Here is a 21,439-nt window from a genome sequence, read left to right as displayed (position 1 = left end):
GGGATAGGGGGAAGGTCTTCTCAAAAAAGTGGCAATTTGGAGAGCTTTTGCTGTATTTACAGTTACATTTTTATGTACGTAGAATCCTTCCCAGCGAATCGAAAGTCGCACTCCCCACATGCCAGAAGTAAATGATTGAGCCACAAGTCACAATGAGTTGTATTCGCTAATGGCACCACTAAGGGGTACATAAAATGTACAAGTTTCATTACATTTTTTGGCAAGAGATTTAACCCCCCCCCCCCCTTAGAAATTCCACCCTTGTTTTATGGGTTTTGTTTTCAAGGTGTTCATCATTTGGTAAAAATATGATGATTTTCTTATCTGGATTACTGTAATACCATGTTTATTTAGTTTTTTTTTTTTTTTTTACTACTTTATCTCTAAAAAGAAACTTCTTGCTCAGTGTAATCAGTAGTTTGTACTGGGAATGGAGGCGGGCGGGCCGGAACAATCCACCTCCATTCATTTGAAAGCCTATAGCTCCTGTGTAAATCACAGGAGCGATAGTTGCTAGTCTTATGTGCCCGCCAGTCGTACCGTGTAAAGGTAGCGTAATTCTATAGTCTGTCCTCATTGGATGTCCAGTTGAAAACACTCTATTGTTTTCTGCTATCAGCCATTTCAGGCTGAAGAAGCTCTAATACTAGTGTTCTTAAGAAGTCCAAAAAAAATGTCTGCCCCATCATCACTACTTTAACTTTTTAACTCCCGTATCTCCAGTTCTGCAAAACGTTTAGCAGCCCTTCAGAGCCATTATCCTAGTGCCGACCATTCTAAGGCGAAATTTACACATTCAGTTCTCTTTGTTGCAGATTTTTTTTAAAAAAAGCTAGTTATTGATCCAAAGCAAAGAACAAGTATAAAGCGAAGACTTCGGTTATGTTCACATGGCGGAAAATGATATGGAAATTTCAGCGTGGATTCCGCCTCTAAAACAGCGGCAGAAATCTTTGTGTATTTTGCTGTAGATTCACATATGGATTTAGTCTTGTCATTGGGCAAAATCCATATACTGAATTTCCGACACTTTTCTAAGCAGATCCACATGAAATCGTGTTGGAAATTACACATGCAGATTTTGCCCAATGACAGGGATAAATGTGTGAATCCACGGCAGAAACACTGCGGCGGTTTTAGAGTCCAAATCTGCGCAGATATTTCCCCTTTGGCTTGCACCATAGGAACATTCCCTTATATATAAAGTCTAAGGAGGATTTCAGTTCCTTACATGTCTGAAGATAATTAGATGACGTCTTGGTAGTTGAAAAAGCGCAAAGATTTAGGAGTAATGGTTCAGAGAAAATATGACAATCTCTGGTCTAGTGAACAAGTTGTCCCACAGCATTGACCTACTTTTCTGAAAAGGGCCTCATCATTGTTAATTCAGGAGGTTTTTGTTATACTTCTATTGTTCACCCCGCAACAGAAGAAAAGGAAGTACAGTAGAGAATGTTACGCTGATAAATGGGGAGAAGGAAAAGGAATCAACAAGAATAGATAATGTTTTCGTGATACGGTAAGCCCCCCCCCCCACCCGCACACTAGCATTTTGGGGGCGGTGTGCTATCCGTGTTAATCCATGCACAGCACTTGGCCCCATTATATGGCTATGAGGACATGCACATGCACAATTTTTTTTTCTTTAAGAATTTCATCAGATGCTTAAATGGCATTTTACAAAGGAAAGGGGAGCATTGCTATATCTTTTGGCGGGCCATGGTGGGTGCAGCAGAGCCCCGCCAAGCTACCCAGCCCGTGGGGTTCCTAGCTATCCATCCGTCCACCAACCTCGCAAATCACGCCTATGTGGGGTTGGAGGTCATAATGTCTATCCATGGTGCCCATGAAGCCAGCCAGGAAGGATTCTCGATGTACCTGTGGGAGTAGATCTCCTCCAGGTGGAATGTTTGATTGACGGAGTTTATGACCTCTGAGGTTGAAGGAGCCCCAGTTGACTTCCAATGTCTGGCGATCGTGAACCGCAATGCCAGAATAATGTGAGAAGTCAGAACTGAGTAAAAAGAGGACAGCCTGTTAGTGTTTAGGAAACAGAGGGCCAGCGCAGGATCCAGGGACACAAACTGACGTGTCACAGACTGATTAAGGTTGAATATCGCATTCCAGAAGAAGCGGATAACCGGGCACGCCCACCACATGTGTAGGTGTCTGCCCTTCTCCCCGCACCCCTCCAGCACACCTCAGAGATACCTTCATTCATTCTAGCCAGCCTTGCTGGAGTCAGGTACCAGGTATTTTCTGTGAGGATTTCCAATGTGCGACCCCTTGCGAGAATTTCTTAGTCCAAGCGAGGGCTCACCTCATGGCTTTTATCCTGAATTGGCGCTTGAGGATCAGTTCCCACAACTTCATCTGTGGGGATTTGTTTTGAGAGTCCAAAGCAAAGGTGTCCTTGTAAAATGTTGCGATCCCTTTAGTGGTGCTAGTAGAGAGTGAGAGAAGATAAAAGATGCCTTGGGGAATGCTAGTTTCAGCACATCTAGAGACTGTAAGGCACATCTCAACATCAGGTGGGCAAAACCTAGTTCGCCTGGTAGCTGGAACGATTGGCTTAGTGTGGGGAAGTTCATCGGGGCGTTGCCTCTAAAGAGGTCTCCGATTATTTTTTTTTTTTCAGTCCGCAACTAAATAAGAGAGTTAGCGCAAGGGAAGGACTGAGGCCGGAACCAATTTGGGAGACTTGGAGACCAGTTGCTTTCAGATGTATGTCGAGCTTCGTAAGCTCGGGAGAGCATGTGGTGGTAGGGAGGGGTTCAACCCAGTAAGGGATATCAGGAGGGCACCTAGGGCCGCGGCCTCTATGGAGCACCATTTTTTCTGCGTTGGAGCCACCCACCACTGTTTCACATGCATGTTTTTAACACCGACTGATGGTCCGTGTGAAAAATCTAATTGCGTGTTGTATTCCTGTCCATTTTACAGATGAGAACTAATGATTCTATAGCACAGGAGGTGGTGAGTTCTCCTTCAATGGAAGTGTTCAGATAAAGGCAAATATCTGTCTGGGATGGCTTGGTGCCTTTACTGAGCAGGGGGTTGGACCAGATGACGCTGAACGTCCCTTCCAACTCTACCATTCTATGATTCTCTGAGAAATGGGGCATTCTAATGCATGTTGAAGTGCTGCCCGTGCTTAAATCGTGTTGTGTGCTATCCAATACAAGTTGCGGATGAGCCTCTTGGGCACAACTTGTACAAATGGGTAGTGTGTACCCAGCCAAATATGCAGTCAGGAAAAGGATAGGTAGGTAGGTAGGTAGGTAGATATAGATATGAGATGGACATGTGAGTTGTGAACTGGGGCATTGTCTTGCAGAAGGCGGACATCTTTGTTGAGCATGCTACGTCTCTTTGTTTTTATGGCCATTTCCGCAGCAGTGAATGCCCCAGTAATTGTAGTACCCATCGCTAGGAAATCCATCAAGACTACTCTGTGCTGGTCCCAAAAGACTGTGAGCATGACCTTGTCTGCAGAGGGTTGGGCAAGTGCCTTCTATGGAGACGGCGAGTACGGATGCTTCCATTGCATCGACTGGACTTTAGTCTCCGGATCGTAGTGATGGAGCCAGCTTTCATCCTGTGTGATCAGTCTGTTGAAAAGGTCCTCCTGGTTTCCATGGCACATCGTCAAAAGAGCCTGGGAGCATTAATTCCTGCTTCTGGAAAGGTGTGAGCAGCCGGAGAACCCAGCGAGTGGATACCTTATGTATATGAAGATGGTCTAGGATGATTTTTTTCACGGAGCCCACAATAATGTTGACATTTTGGGCTAAGTCACAAATGGTTATGCAGTGATTTTCCAAAATAGCAGCCTCCACTTACTGTATGGTGTGTTCATCGATAGCGGAGTGGAGTCGCCCACGAATTGGAGCCGTTTCCACCGAAGTCCCACCACATTTGAATTTACGATGCCAGTTCTTGACTACACCATATGATAGGGAATCCTCCACATAAACCTCTTTCGTCTCATCAAACGTCTCGCTTGATGTGCGGCTTTTCGATTTATGGAACTTGATGACTGCTCTGTATTCCACTGGGTCCATTCTCAGACCTCGCACCACTTCAGCACCTGTAAAAGAAGGACCGTTATCAGTTCAGAGTTGCAAATTGGCAGGTAAACTATAGAGACTTACATTATTACACGTGCAGTTTCAGCATCCTGTGATAAATAGAAGTGGGTTATGGGAAATCTTTAATGAACGCACCTCATAGATATTAGATAGATATAAGATGGATATGAGATATTAGATAGATAGATATGAGACAGGGGCGTAACTATAGGGGATGCGGTTGCACCCAGGCTCGGGAGCTTTAGGGGTCCGATAATGCATCTCTTCTCCATATAGGGAGCCCACTATGAATAAAGCATTATTTGAGGGCCCTATTACAGGTTTAGCACGGGGGTCCAGAAGCTTCAAGTTACGCCTCTGATATGACATGATAGATAGATAGATATTAGATAGATTTAAGATGGATATGAGATAATAGATAGATAGATAGATAGATAGATATGAGACAGGGGCGTAACTATAGGGGATGCGGTTGCACCCAGGCTCGGGAGCTTTAGGGGTCCGATAATGCATCTCTTCTCCATATAGGGAGCGCACTATGAATAAAGCCATTATTTGAGGGCCCTGTTACAGGTTTAGCATGGGGGTCCAGAAGCTTCAAGTTACGCCTCTGATATGACATGATAGATAGATATTAGATAGATTTAAGATGGATATGAGATAGATAGATATGAGACAGGGGCGTAACTATAGGGGGTGGGGTTGCACCCAGGGTCAGGAGCTTTAGGGATCCGATAATGCATCTCTTCTCCATATAGGGAGCCCACTATGAATAAAGCATTATATTTGGGGGCCCTGTTTCAGATTTAGCATGGGGGTCCAGAAGCTTCAAGTTACGCCTCTGATATGACATATTGGATAGATAGATATTAGATAGATTTAAGATAGATATGAGATATTAGATAGATAGTATATTGCATAATATGATTTGTTCCCACGGATCCCTTTAGCATTGATTTCACTTGGGAACACATTTACATTAAACAGTTTACACCTACATGTTCAAAGCAGCAAAATCCCGGACCATATAATTAAGTTGTCACTTATTGTTTGGCATCAAGAGGAAGAGTTACAGCAGGTTGATTTTCATTTTCTTCTCTTATTTATGATTTGATGACCTCAGTCATGTAGGTATTAGAATTAATGAAGAAGTCTAGAACATATAACCGATTCCTCCCAATGGGATCTCGGCTGCTTTTTTTCAACTTCATCCACGTCCTCAGGACACGGATAGATATGAAAGCGGAGCTCAATCTACTCTGGAATCATCAGCGATCAAGTTTAATCCTTTATGGGCATCTTCCAATTGACCTAGTATAAAGTGGCTCTGTCTGTGACTGTGCATCATAAATAAATGAGGAGCATTCCTGCTAGTAGGGATAAATCTGGGCCGATGGTAAACCCTTTTTCTGTGCTGTCATTGTTTACATGTCACTGGGCAGTAGATCTTCATTTTATCGTGATGCCTTGTGAATAGCACAACTGAGCTAACTGCTCTCATTACCATCAATTCATAAATTGCCATTTGTAAAGCTCCGTCTGCAGCTCTCCTGTCCAGACAATGTGATTGTGCCTCTATGTGACAAGTGTGTGGAAGGGGCCCCGGGGAATACATTGCTAGGCAGTAAGTAATGGAACAAAAGGGAGCTTACAAACACCACACAATAGGTTAGGCGCCCTCCCCATCTCTCATCTTGTCATATTTCCGCTTTTCCACTTCCTCTAATTCCTTATCATCACTCCCTTTTTTTCCACAACCCCTTTTACGCAGTATTTTTAGATCTTTCTCTATATGCAGTCAATTAGGAACTTTGCAATTTTTTGAAAATGTAACAAAATGCAATAAAGGAAATGATCAGAATTCTAAATAAAGTAATATAAATGTAATACTTCATTATCAATGATAAGAAATAGATTTTTTTTCCACTAATGACCATTACTAGTATAGTGGACCTTTGTATGGCCTTTAGTAAAGGGACACTGTCACCATCCATGTTATGGGGCTTTAAGGTGAGGAAACGGGGGGAGTCCGGGGAGCTGTGAATTTAAGTTTGTCAGATGTAGCAAAGTGGTGATTGACTATGACATCTAATATGTGGTTTTCCATTGGACTGCAGTTGATTACACAGCATTTAAACATTAATGGCCCATCCATAGGATAGCCTTCGATAACAGATTGGCATGGATCTGACTCTGGGCACCCATACCAATCAGCTGTTTGAAGGGTCTGCAGCATTATGGCGAGTGCTGTAGCCTCTTCCTTCTATGCCAGATATAGCACCATACATTCTGTAGCAGAAGTACTTAGTATTGCAGATTAACTTCACCAAAATGGGATTGACCTGCAAAAGACCACGTGACCATTAAATGTGTTTTCACAGGCTGAGGAAGCGGCCTTAGGCTTGTCCGAAGGCGTTGCCAAAAGTACAATCGCCACCGATCTGACACTGAGGTTAGGTCGTCAATATTTCAAGTCCCGATTAACTCCTTTAAAGGCTTTAACACTGTCAGATTTTCTGTGGATAATAAGCGTGGATAACAATATAGCGTGTAGATTAGTGTTTGTTTAGCTCCATTTACACAGAGCAACCATTAGTATTATGTGTGACTGAATGATCGGTAGTACGATTAGATTTTTCAGGGTCGTATGGTTACATCATGTTGTCAGCAGCATATTCCTGCATGATGCGATGGGCTGCCGATAACTGATGACTTCTATGTTGCTTTTTCATCTGGTCGTTGGCCATGTTAACATGGTGCAATGATCAGTAATAAGTGTTCGGAAGTGCAATCGTTCCGCTAGTTATCGGCTCGTGTAACTGCCTTAAGCATACTGCATTATCTTATCACATTGCACAAAAAGTGTACAAATCGTTTCCTAAATTACACCTTAGGATAACCGTAACACTTTGTTAGGTCTTCCCCCTGTGTCTGACGCCAGCTTGCTGTTTCGGGCAGACACGTGTGTCACGCTGCTCCTTCTATATGAATGTACGCTTTTCTTCCACTTTCTATCAGCACTGTACTAGTTAACCCTGCTCAGTTCTCACAGTCCAGCTGCAGCTTAATCGGTAATTACCTCCCTATTTAGCTGAGCTGGGAATTCTCCTTATTTGCCTCAGTATTGATGTGTGTTTGTCTTACACAGCACATATAGGTCGCCTGTTTTAGGACTGTTTAGTCTATTTGATCCTGTATCTGTATCGGTTTATTCTGTATGTTCTTTGCCTTGTGCTTAAGTCTGTGTGCGTTTGTCCATTTCCTTCCAGTCTGTGTACTGTTCCTGTCTCTGTGGTAAGTCAGTCCTGTTCTGTGTTCAGTACATCGTCCCTGTGTCCTATCAGGAATAGTTAACCCCGAGGTGAAGATAGTGGGTCCGTTCTTATAAGGATGTCTACCCTAATTTTACACAGGAGTCTTCTCATCTTCTGAGATTCCCCATCTGAGATTGCCTTGCAGCGGTACCTCTGACCACTGGGGTCAGCTGCCAGCCACAACAGGTCTGGTCCAAAAGCCAGGCTGGTTGGTTAGCACAGTGGGTCCACTTTCGCTATCCATAATACCCTTTTCCACCTCATTACCACTTTTTTCTTGTCTTTCAGCTTCTATGCAGATTTTGGACCCTTGAACCTTGCATTGCTCTACAGATACTGCTGCAAACTCAACAAAAAACTCAAGGTGAGTGAACATTAATGGCTACTGAGTACTTTTTTTTTTTTTATTTACACCCAGTAAAAGTTTATTTTCTGAGCTGAGATCTCAGGAGCAAGCATGAGCGCCCTCTATGGACACTATATGTATATTGAGGCAAAGAATATGCACATTTATGCAAACACAATTCCTGATTCTACTCACTCTGACATAGCTCCACCAGTGGTGATAGCATCAGACGCATTCAACTGGCAAGGGGAATAGTAACACCTAGTTCTCAGGTGTTTTTTTTTTAACATACAGGAGGAATTATAGAGGAACGGCAGAGTTTTAAGAAAATCTGCTTCAGAACTGTTTTGTGAGGAATACAATTAATTCTAGAAAACAGATGTCTCATGAGAGATGATAGTTCCTCAAACTTTTTGGGGTATGTTGTAACTTAGAGGGATTGTGCCATCAGACACAACCCTTTTCATAACGCGGCGACCAGCGTAAACGGCTGCATTCAGATGATGTTGTGTGGCAATACAAGGTTAGCTCAAAGTCCACTGGGATGGAAGCTACTCTTAAGATGGTTGTCCACAGGCGAGATGTCATAGCGAGATCTGCGGTCATAAATCGCACGGGGAGCTCACATGACATGCTTTCCATAGGGTAACTATGGAAAGCGCTGCCTATTGCACACGAGCGGAGAATCATAACGATTTTCCGGTCGTGTAATTAAAATAGCGGCATGCCGCGATTTTCTGCGATTAGCCTATCATTAATATAGGCTCATTGCAGAGACCTTTAGTGCTCACCCCTCCTCCCCCGTGGCGGAGTATCGCTAGCGATATTCTGTCGCGGCCATGGACAGGCGTCTTAAGCTGCTCATACACATACAACAAATGTTGGACGAACGATCGCTCATCTGACAGCTGTTTCACCTGACTGCATCACACACCTGAACGTTCGGATCAGCCGAGTGTTCCTGTGCATAAGGAGGTAAGCCTTGGCAAGAAAGCTCTGACACCGGCTTTGACAACAATGGAATCGGGTGTTCAAACTTCAACATCCATGATCCTTCTTTTACAGGCGTCCTCTATCAGAGAAAAGTTGAGCCGCCCCCATACACATCAGAGAGTCACCCAGCCCTGGTATTACCAGCGGGTCCAGATGACTAAAGTCTAATATGTATGAGGGCCCTTACAGAGTAGCTCTCCCTTCCGGCTTTTATAGGGCGGTCGAGACCTTGCTTTATGATGTTCATATGCCCAATTAGGTCTTATGAACTGGCTCCGAACAGTCACTATAGTGCACGAATGACCGTTGTTTGAAAGCTTACACACCGAATGAATGTTCTTCAGATCCACAGTCGCTGAATGAATTTACACAAGCCAAATTATGGTTCATGCACCAGGCAGGGGTGTTCCTTTTTTTTAAATTTATTTATTTATTATTAGTGGGTATGTATGTGCTATTTGTATGTGCCACACATGGTCATTGATTGCGGAGTTCACTGGCTGACCACTAAATAGTTAGTAAAACACATAAGCACATGCAGGAGATCCTCGAGTGAATACTTGCTACGTTCTCCGACTTGTTCATTGCTGCCGTCTCTTCAATGGATCACTTGACTCATAGTCAATGGGAGGGGAAATCGTTATGAAACATCAGGAGACAATCCCTATTTGGTGGAAGGTAGACGCCGAATAAGTGCTCACCTCCTGCAAAGTTGCAGTTGAAATAGTGTTTACACCAGATGATGATGATGTCGATTCATCTTCATCATCAACGGCTATTTTTTGGAGTTAGCAGAAATGGAATGACTAGCGAGTAGTGAGCGAATTCTCATAGTACGGCTATTGCTGAAAATCGCTCTTTCCGGCTATTATATCCAAGCACATTTATATAGATGATATACTGCAGAGAAATTGTTGATACGGTATGAAGAACAGACATTTAGCTGCTTGGGATTGTTGGGCAAGGTCAGTGAAGGCGTCTTTGCTAACTCTGCATTCACAATTCAATGACCTAACATTAACTTTTGTTGTACCTGATGAGGCTTGTCTTCCTGTACAGTGGATGCTTTTTCCTATTAATGAGTCTGTCAGGCAGTATCCCAGAGATGAACTGGCATTAAGGCCGCTGTCTCGGAATTAAATGAGCCAGTGTTAGTGCTCCCCTTCCCCCATTGTATAATCTACCCCTCCTTGTTCCATTCTGATTGTGCAAGGAATCCGAGATCCGTGTGCTCGGTACAAAAGACAAGTCTGTATCTCAGCGATGAAATCTGAGCGGAATCTTTTAACGAGCTTGCTTGAGCAGCATGTAAATTGCTGACTGTGCACCCTTCCTGCCCCTTCTCCTCCCAGGTGCTTCTTTCTCCTTGACCTACCACTACTGAAGCCATTTAACAGACTCGGCTATTACTTATTTATAAACTAAACTATGTTCTTTGTAGCCATCAGTTTTATAGTAATGCATAGCTATAGTCCACACCTGTGTTGTCTGCGGTGAAGACTTCGTTTCCAGTTCACTGAGAATCATCTTCTGTAGGTAACATAGTAACATAGTATGCTAGGCTGAAAAAAGACAAATGTCCATCCAGTTCAGCCTGTTTCCACCCCTTCCTTGTCAATCCAGAGGAACGCAAACAAAAAAACCCCAGTGAGGCAGGAGCCGATTTACCTTCATTCTGGGGGAAAAATTCCTTCCCGACTCCAGAATTGCAGTCAGAATAATCCTTGGATCAACATTTGAGATCAACAACCCTTCTGACTATTTAATATCTATATCCTGTAATATCATAGAGCTCTAGAAAGGCATCTAGTCCCCTCTTAAACACCTCTATGGATTTTGCCATCACCACGTACTCAGGCGGAGAGTTCCGCGGTCTCACTACTCTTACAGTAAAGAACCCCATTCTATGTTGGTGATGAAACCTGCTTTCTTCTAGACGGTGAGGATGCCCCCATGTTACTGTCACAGTCCTGGGTATAAACAGATCATGGGAGAGATCCTTGTATTGTCCCCTCATGTATTTATACATAGTTATTTGGTCACCCCTTACCCGTCTTTTTTCCAGGGTGAATAATCCCAATTTTGAAGCCTCTCTGGGTATTCCAGTCCTCCCATTCCGTTTATTAATTTAGTTGCCCTTCTTTGAACCCCCTCCAATACCGTAACATCTTTCCTGAGCACCGGTGACCAGAACTGTACGCAGTATTCCATGTGAGGCCTGACAAGTGCCTTATATAGTGGGAGGATAATGTTCTCGTCACTCGCCCCTATACCTCTTTTAATGCACCCCAGAATTTTATTTGCCATTTAGTGTATATTGGTGACATCCGTTTCTCCTGCCCATGTACAGAACCTTACATTTAGAATTTCATTTGCCATTTTTCTACCCAAACCCCCAGCTTATCTAGGTCCATCTGCAGCCATACATTGTCCTCCGTTGTATTAATTATCTTGTCTCCAGGGACATATTTTTTGCAGATAGATAGCAGGTTTAAAAAAAAAATTTAAAAAAATTGTGGACTTGAAGGAGTCGTCCTATTGTGGTCAATCATGATTGTGATGAGGATACACCTCTGTACAATGTAGCTGGGAGTAGGGAGACTACTGCTAAGCGGGGTGTGCTATGCAATTTCCATAACTCCCAGTCACCCCTGACCACCACATACAGCCAGGCCGAGGGCGATTGTCTCAGCTCTGGAGATAACTGCAGGTCCCAGAGGTGGGAGCCACATCTCTCAGACCTTTATGGCATTTCCTGTTGATCTGCCATAAAAGCCTGATATGGGAATACCTATTTAAAGGCAATGTGTCATCAGAAAATGATTTATGATAAAAATCACACTTTTGTGTTAAAAAAAAAAATCTCTATTTTCGGTCACAAATCAGGGGAGAGTTAGGAGACCTCCATACACATAAGGTAGTCAGATGGCCCTACCAAAATTGGCGAGTTCTGTCGACTTTTCTTTTCTTTATATTTGGGTCTTTAGGAGCTAATTAGCTCAATGCAGGTAGAACCATGCAAAGCATTACAGAGCACCCATTAAAATCCAATATGTATGGCTAAAGGTTTAGGACTGGAGTGGGAACCGAGGTCTTTAAGTCCTAGTCATTCCTTTTAGATCTTACAACAGTTGGTAACCCAAAACAAACAATTTACTTAATGTCAACAGAATAACTAATATCCGCAAAGAAATGCATAATTTATGTAGTCCAAATGTTAATTGGATGCAATGAATTTTTATGGAGCTCTATGGTAAAATATTAATATGCAGCTTGCAATAGTTAAAGGGGAGTTCTGGTTCCAGCAAATAAAATGTATCCATTCTATAATGAAAAGTCTCAGTTATCTAATATTCTCTGTATCAAGTCCTCGCACTTATTTAATGGGAACCTTCACACTGTTTACTTCCATAGGATTATAATCTATCGTGGTCATGAGATGATCACACGGGTGACACGGCTCATCAACACAAGGCTCTGATAAATGTACTGTAAATGTAACGAGTCGTGCTCCATCACCTGACCGGGACAGATATTTATTGCTTGCAAATGAGCTTTGAAGGTTCCCTTTGACTGAACTGCAAGCGGAGATCTTAAAAAAACATGAGAAATTGATACATAAAGTCTCTATGAAAGTTGCATACAGGGAAAAGGATCCAGCACAAAGTAATAAAAATAAATGCTTTATTGAATACGTATCATATAAAAGCTTAAAAACATGTAGCCTACCACCGAACCAGAATGGCAGCCTGGTTAAAGATGAAAATGATTTGGTCTACGCGTTTCAGGTTACTCGCCCTTACTCATGACCCAATAACGTGATCTTCAAATATTCATTTATGTTTCGAAAGAATTTATTGAGATTTAACTAGTAAGATGGCAACTCTGCCACAAAGACCCCACGCAGGGGGAGAAGACCGTTTACAATGGAGTACAGAGATCCATCAACATTTTAACATAAAAAAAGGGAGAAAACAATAGAAAAAGTATAAATTGTATGCAGGGAATATTAAAAATAACCCTATATATTATACGAGGAAGGGATTTATCAAAGTGTCTCCTTTGTCTGAGAAGTTGAAGTCGAGTAGGTCCAGTTCAGCTTGTATATTACCGGTTATCTCCGGGCGATTTATTAATCAATTCTCCCTATTAGAGTCTCACAAAATAATGGAGGTTTGGAACGTTACCATAAGCGATCCAAGGCCCCCCATGTCCTTTCACACTGAATGATTTTATCCTGACGTATAGCAGTAAGTTTTGTTCATGCGAGATATGAGCGGCTCAAATGGGAGTGTTGGTTTTCGCCACTGTTGTGCTATCAAGATATGTGCTGCCATTGCAATGTACTGCAGAGGTTAGAAGGGGGCATCGCACATACCCGCAGGTTTGTCTCCTAGTAATAAGACAAATAGGTTGAGTCCAGGACTCTTCCCAGTAACAGAGGCTATGAGGTGAGAGGCTCTTTTCCAGTAAGTCTGTGCAATTGGACAGGTCCACCAAATATGGTGGTGTGAGCCTTCATCATCACAGCCACGGAGACATAAACTAGAGACCTCCAGGTAAATAGCATGAAGCCTTGTGGGAACAAGATAAGCTCTAGGGAGGACCTTTAAGGATGCCTCGGTCAGGGAGACTTGCCAGCTGTTTTTGCTCATAGTCTCACAACAGTGGTGCCAATGCTCTAATGTCAGTGAGGAGTGTAAGTCTGACTCCCATTGAAGCATGAAGGAAAGCTTGGAATCCTGTAACATCTCATTTGGGATATTATAGAAGTGAGATAAGGTGCCTGGATGTATGGGGCAAAATTTACATATGGCTTCTATGTGGTTCATCTCTACTTTTGTCGATGATGGCATAATAGAGCACCAAAAATAGAAGACCTGCGTTGTTCTCCACCATTCTTCTGGAGGGGGTTTATATTGGCTATTAAAGGATGATCACGAAATTAATTTACCATGCGTGAGAAAATCCTATAAAGAAGTAAGCTTATTTGTTTGCTACCACACAGTGTGCAGCATCTAAGTCAGGTGAAAAGGCCGGGTTATATGGCAGTGGGGTGAGAGGGGATGGGATATTATTGGAGGATAATTTGAACCTAACCTGTCTCCACAACAAAATAGAGAAAAATGAAAATGGCGCTGTGCTTCTAAAGTTAGGCGGAAAGGGTAGCTTAGTCCAGAGTAGGGACGGACAGTTACAAGGAGAGTATTGCATTGCCTCAATGTAGGTCCATAGTGGGGCCTGGGAGCCAGCATAGATGGGTGGAATCTGTGCCAAGCAGGCTGCTTTATCTATATATATATAAAATTGAATGTATGTCTGCGTGCGTGTGTGTCTGTCTGTTTGTCCTTTATGCGCTACTACACCATTCATCCGATCGCCATGAACCTTGGGAAGTTGTTAAGTACACTCCTGGGAAGATTATAGGCATAGTACAAATATTCTATGATAAATGGCGCGTGTGCGAGCGTCGTCGACAGTTATGCCCCCCCACGTAGATCGTTCGATTTCCATCATTGCCACCAATTCTCTCACTTCCCGATGTTGTAGAAACATGAAATTTGGCACGGGCATTGACTATGTCATAAATAGGAAAAGCTAATGGGTCCCAACTCGATTATTCAATTCTAAGTGCCAAAGAATTAGCGTCCAAATTTTATGTACGGAATGTAATTTTCTCACATAGAAACGTGAAATTTGGCACGGGCATTGAATATGTCATAAATAGGAAAAGCTAATGGGTCCCAACTCGATTATTCAATTCTATGCGCAAAAGAATTAGCGTCAAAATTTTAGGTACAGAATCTAATTCTCTCACTTCTTGATATATATAGATGAATGTATGTCTGTCTGTCTGTCTGTCCTTTATGCATTACTACACCATACATCCAATTGCCATGAGACTTTGGGAAGTCGCTGAGTACACTCCTGGGAAGATTACTGGCATAGTACAACTATCCTACGATAGGTGGGGTGCGTGCGAGCGTCGTCGACAGTTATGTCCCCCAGACAAAGATCGTTTGATTTCCATCTCAAGCACAAAAGCAAAAGGCATTACGAGCAACGGGATGAGTGTTCAACCAGAAAATGATGCATCCGCCGAACGTATCGCAAGACAATTGCTGGATATTGAGAATGCTGAGGTAACATGAAAGCTGCGCTGTGATTGGTTGTTATCTAGATATATAAAAACGAATGAATGTCTGTCTGTCTTCGCAGCAACGCGCGACGGGTAAGCTAGTAATACTTAAAAATACATGGGGCGGAGAGACACCCAAATTTCTTATGCAGATACATTATGGATTTGGATATTCTGGGGCATTTATGTGCCATGATAAACATTTAATATTTTTCTTTAAAATAGTTGGAGATCCAATGCAGGTACAGGAATGGGAAGTGTTCTGAACAGGTAGAGCAGGTTTGGTAGTAAGGTCATTTTTACAATATGGATACGTCCCAACCATGAAAGGTATGGGCATTCCAATCTGGTTAGATTTTAGTTGACGGAAAAGTGGCTCATAATTCCATTTATAAAAGGTTCCTAATGTGTTTGTAAGTTTAATTCCCAGATAAGGCCGCCTGCGCACGAGCGGAAATCCCGCCACGGGATTTCCGCCGCTGAAAGTTTGCATAGGAGTGCATTAAAATACGCACTCCTATGCAGACGGCCGCGGTTTGGCCGCACGAAATCTCGCGCGGCAAATAAACCGCGGCATGTCCTAATTTTCTGCGGGGCACGCACTCACCCGGCCGCCGGCTCCGGTCTGCGCATGCGCCGGCTGCGCGGCAGCCGGCACATGAAAGAGCCGGGGCCGCCAGGCGCGGGTGAGTACACGCTCGTCCCTGCAGGCTCTCGGGTCGGATCGTGCGGCGAGAATTCTCGCTGCCGGATCCGACCCGCTCGTCTGCAGGCGGCCTAAGAAAGATAGTGGTGCCGAGGTTTAAACTGAAAATTAAGCTCAGTCAGCTTTTGCGTATGGGGGGGAGTGTTACAGAAGAGGATTTCCAATTTTGATAAATTTTAAGGCCTGAGATCAAACTAAATTTTCCAAGGAGTGTCAAAACATTGGGAAGGGAGGTTAATGGTTTGGTTAAAGTTTGAGTAGGTCGTCCGCAAATAAACTGAGTTTATGGTCTATATTGACGACCGATTATACCCATTATATTAGGACCATCGCAGATAGCAATAGCTAGTGGCTCTATTGCTAGTGCAAACAATACTGGAGAGAGCGGGCATCCTTGACGGGTGCCTCGGAGAATTCGGATTGGGTTTGGGTGGGTTGATGGGATTTTAAAATACGCTGAGGGATTAGAGTAAAGGGCGGATATTACATCTAAAAATGGACCATCAAATCCTAGTTTGCAGAGGACTAGGCGTAGGTAAGACCATGAAAGAAAATCAAAAACCTTTTCTCTATAATGCTATAACAGACATTGGGGTTTTGGCATTGTTTGCATTCGAATATTCATTTAAAATGCAAAAAATATGCAATTTAGTCATAAAAAAAAAATAAAGACATTTTGTATATAAATCTGAAATTTAGAAAACTACATTTCTAACAGTGCCGAATCAAACCATTACTATGGTTTAAGCCATTAGGTAAAAACGTATCCAGAACACCCCTGGACTAAGAAGCTCTCTTCTCCAATTGCCACCTTGAAAGGGTCTGTTAACCCATTGTGTACCATAAAAACTCAGCCCTGTGAGATTTCCTAGAATTAAAGTGTGGTGCGATATTAGAGGGATTACGCGCCGGACTATTATTAGCCTCATGAACGCAGTCATTAATTCTGGTATTAACTTTCTGGTTGTAGAATCTACATAAGCAATGGTACAGCTTGTACACCTCATGCGATCCATAATGCAAGTTCAGCTGCAGTTGATGAATTGTTTAATGACATGGGTTTCATTATTGATGGATTTTCAAGGCAAACTGACTAGAGGAACATCTGCTCTTTCTGCACTTGTAAAAACCTCTATAATTTCACCAATTCTGTCCTTGCTTTTTCTGCGTAATCAAAGTGAGAAATAAAATAGTCGCCAAAGTCTGAGGTTTGGAGAGGAAAATTTACATCCCTGTTTCAATTCATTAAGAATGTAATCTTTCCACAAAACTGACAAATATTTATAATATTTCATATGGATGACCATGCCTGACTGAGGCCGGGCGCTCACGGGCGGTTTGTATAGTGTTTAGTTGGGCGTTTGAAACAACCTCTAAGAACGCAGTATTGAGCCTCCATTCATTTCAATAGGGTTTCTCAGACGAGCGTTTTAGCGAAGTGTTTCTAACACGCACTAATATGAACGCTGTGTGTTCTATTTTTGTGCGTTCAGTGGGTTTTGGACGCACCACATTACCCATTGCAATAATTGGCTGTCAAACTCGGTCAAGAATGCTATAAAACGCCGCTTTTAAAATCGCTTAGAATTTACAAACGCCGTGTGAGAATCGGCTAAGGGAGCATTCACACAGCTGCAGAGGCGTAACTTGGAGCTCCCGGCCCCGATGCAAAACTTGTAACAGGGCCCCCAATTATAATGCTTTACTCATAGTACTGGGTTCCCTATATGGAGAAGAGAGGCCTTATGGCCCCCCTAAGGCTCCTGGGCCGGGGTGCAACCGCATCCCCTGCCTCCTCTATAGTTACGCTCCTGCACAGCTCTAAGCCTATTTCGGCCTGTGAATATGCAGTATATCATGGACTGAAATATGCGGTTGACTTGTGTTTTTTTGCCCATTTTCAGTCTTTTTATCTATGTAAATACGTAGCATAGTTACACGTGAAAAAAAACGCACAAAATCCTATGCAAAAAAAAAAAAATGCAGGTTTCCTGCGCATTTCCTGGGTATTTCTGCACACCCGTTTTTTTTTCCACACGTGAAATTACGTGGCTGTGAATGAGCCCTGTGTAATATGCTACATATTTACGCTCGTGTGAAAGAGCCCAAAGTAGTAACAAACACGGGTCTACAATCAAACCCAGTTCTGCACCTGTTCACATTAGGAGCTGAGATCAGGTTTTATAGGATGATGATCTATCGTGGTCATGAGATGATCACTCAGGTGACACGGCTCACAGAGCACTGATCAATGTACTGTAATTGTAACGAGCCGTGCACCGTCACGTGACCGGGACAGATAAGTCATCAGTTGGAAGTTAGCTTTGAAGGTTCCCTTCGACTGAACTGCCAGCAGAGATCTTCATAACTAGGAGGAATTGATACATCAAATCTCTATGAAAGTTGTATGCAGTGATGCCAAATGTATAAATAGGACTTCATATCATTTAGCAGATGGTCCAATTGGCTTTGGGCCTTTATCTCATCAAACGTGAAATGGATCTCATTGCTTGGGGAAGGCACTGAGTGATGTGACCCAACCTCAGTGTGACAAGTATCACTACATTAGCTTTACTGAGAATTACACCTCCACCCCTTGAGCGTTTTTGATATCTGAATCCCGTCTTCCAGCTTTAACCCTACAATTCAAACAGAAATAATCCAAATAATACTCTTCACTCTTATTCAGAAGTAAAGTCTGTGATATAGAGATATTGAGAGTGTCCCCCCAACTATCCATATCAATTTGCTGTTCAGGGCCCTGGAAAAGCTGAGTGGACTCAGTATTAATTTTGCCCTTCCTCCTTTGCATCTGCCCAGGTCTACTGAGGCCAGGAAATCCTTTGTTCCAATGGCATTAAAACTAGCTAGTGACAGGGGAATGCTAATTGACTCCCTGCTGGTATGGGTCCACACCTTAGACATCCTGGTTGCAAAATTCACATCAGATGGGAATCTTTAAATAAAGGATATTTGGTTAGTGTAGGTCCTAGCCCGATATTAAATATGTTTTCAGAATCTGATGGCCCAGCTGAATAAAATGCACCCACACGCGTTTCAGTGCGGGCTTCGATAAACCCTCAAACTGTGTATTCCCGTACCTGGTTATAATTTCCAGGACATGTTTGATATCAATGAACAGATAAAATCATGACTAGAAAATGACTAGAAAATAGAAATACTGTATTCCTGATCGGAGGGCCTCCCGCCAAGATATGGGGAATTATGATTTTTCAGAGCTCGTATGAATCCAACACACTTCCCTCCAATGACCTCAGAGGGGGCGGGGAGAAGGTGTGTTCTAGGACAGTGGTCCTCGATCTTCTTTGCACCAGGGACCGGCTTTAAGCAAGACCATTTTTCCATGGCCCGGTGGGGTGGGGGTGGGACAGGGGGGGCGGAGCTTTGATATGGGGCAGGGTTATGGAGGGGGTTGGAGTTTAGTGCATACTTATCATTTAATTATGACATTTATAATGTGACTATGACTCAACTAACCATAGGTTCAGAATGAGTGGGAGCACCAGGCTTGTTTCCCTGGATCAGTGGGAACACTGGGCTTGTTTACCTGCAACAAGATGCTCCCATCTAGGGGTGATGGGAGACAGTGACACCTGAAGTGTATTCCTTATGTAGATTTTGACTGCTTTTTAGATGTGGAAATGCTGCAGAATTTGACACCATTTCCGTTGAGGAAATTCAGCGGCATTTCCGCCACGTGTAAACCTACCCCAGCGGTAACCATGACAGCCCGCAGAGCGGCCCCAGTGGTAACAGTGACAGCCCACAGTGGCCCCTAGTAGTAAGTGATATTCCACAGTGGCTTCAGCACTAATGCTATTACTACTGGGGCCGATATAGGGGGCACTATTACTAATAGTATCCCCTATATCAGCCCCAGTAGTAATAGCGTCCCCCCCGAGACCCATATACTTACCCCCTCCTCCTCGTGGGTTCTCTTGCCCGCCATGCCACTTGCAGCGCTGATCCCGGTGCACACTATGATGTTGGTGTGCTGCCGGATGCCTCCTCCCCCTGCTCTCACCGAACCAAGTAGTAGGAGACATCAGGGGAGGGGGATCCCAGCTGCACACTGATGTCATAGTGTGGCCGGGATCAGTGCCGCTAGTAGCGCTGCTGAGTGAATACCAGCAGGGGAGCCGCGGCCCCTGACGGTATTCATTACAAACGTGGTGAGCGGCTGACGGCAGCGCTGCGGACTGGCTGAAAACCCCTAATGGCCCAGTCCCGCTCCACGGACCGGTGGTTGGGGACACCTGTTCTAGGAACCCTGAATAATTTTGGGCTCCACAGATCTAAATTGTCAGATCTTTCGAGATACACACAGCATAAGGACTGTCCCGTTTTTTCCCCAGAAACATATATATATAATCTGCACTGCTAGTCTTTTTCTAGAATAAATCTACAATTTGTTAGTCAGCCTTGTCTGTTTTAAAACGAATCATAACTCCAAAGATTGTGTTCATAATTCATAAATCTGGGTTCCAGTTTACCTGTAAGAAGCTAGTGGTGGCAGCGTGTATTTGTGTGGATATTGCAGGGCGCTGAGTCATTAGAACGGAGGGTGATCTGAGTTTCCGGTCTGCTTGCAAGCAGAAGCCTGGAAAAACTGAGTACAGATCCACCTGTATTCTAACGACTCCACACTTGGGATCCTACTAGAGCGATCAATCGAGGCTCTGCCATGAAAAGCAGTCATAGCGGTGACACAAAATCCATCTGGGCTATGTGGATATTTGTAAAATACCTGGTGGAAAACAAGAACTGAGCTATGAGAACATTGTCTCATTGAGGATAAATTTTGCGTACGTGTCTTCCCTTAGTAACCATCACATATTACAAAATGTAGATCCCCCTTTATTTCTCATTTTTGGCACTTATCATTCGAATAATCGTTAGATGGATTAGACTGCACAATAATTTTTAGGTGTAAATGCATGCAGTGAATGAACGATCAGCAATAATCGCTGTTTGGCTCATTCACATAGGCCTGAAAATCATTGTTCATCTGCCGTTGCATCGTTTGGTATAAGCAGGTATCATACGATTAGCCGAATAGTAAATGATGGCAGGAGGTTTGAAGAGAGGTGCGTTATGTTTCAATGAACAATCGAAACTTCCCAATTATAGTTCGGCGTACGATCATCACCGCTGGTTGCCTACTCATTCCAGTTTATCTTGCCGTGTAAAAGGGCCTTTACTAGAGCATTTTCACAAGGCCCTTTGTATAGGCTTCTAGTTCTCTGATCCTAATCTGATAATTACAATGCCCCTCCATAAGTCAGACAAGACAGAACACCACCAGCAATTAGCATGCATTACTAATTTGTTTGTTTGAGAAGCTGTGAACAAAGAAACGAATCTTAATACTGAGAGAACAATGCGTTACTATGGAAAGAGGCGGTGCAATGCTATACCACCCAAGCTGACCTGCAATCTGGTTTCATTAAACGCAGTGGATTGCATAATGGGTGTGTAGATGTAGCATTTTCTGATGAGGTTGGCTCTGACTTTCAGAGGCCATTCAGCCACTGCCAAATGCCCATTAGAAGAAAGGATCAGGCATCTTAAAGTCATTGGGTTGTTCCCATATACAAAAGATGGTACAGTTCAATGAAATCTGCAGAACCCACCAACATTAGAGTAGCAATAACCGAATGCTAAGTGTAAAGTACAAGTCCTTAAATGATGGTAATGACAAGTGTTTGGTATTATATTTTACCATGTTATATAATAACAGACCAGATCCTGGCAATCAGTAATCAGCTGGGGGTTCTGCCTTGGGAAAGAGCAGATGGACAACTCTTTAAAGTGATTCTCTGATTTTAA

At 43.3% G+C, this 21,439-nt stretch overlaps 1 protein-coding gene across 2 annotated transcripts in view; it reads left to right on the top strand.

Annotated features, from left to right (window-relative positions):
- Positions 1–21,439, top strand: part of CDC14A (cell division cycle 14A) — a 91,778-nt gene that overhangs the window by 7,006 nt on the left and 63,333 nt on the right. For both annotated transcript variants that reach the window (XM_066597223.1, XM_066597222.1), the window contains exon 3: positions 7,694–7,769. In XM_066597223.1, coding sequence (XP_066453320.1) covers positions 7,694–7,769 — 76 coding nt within the window. The remainder of the gene's footprint in view (positions 1–7,693; positions 7,770–21,439) is intronic.

This window comes from Eleutherodactylus coqui, chromosome 3, assembly GCF_035609145.1.
Source record: "Eleutherodactylus coqui strain aEleCoq1 chromosome 3, aEleCoq1.hap1, whole genome shotgun sequence".
Lineage (NCBI taxonomy): Eukaryota > Metazoa > Chordata > Amphibia > Anura > Eleutherodactylidae > Eleutherodactylus > Eleutherodactylus coqui.
The sequence above is the reverse complement of the archived record's forward strand: the minus strand, read 5'-3'. Positions and strand labels throughout refer to the sequence as shown.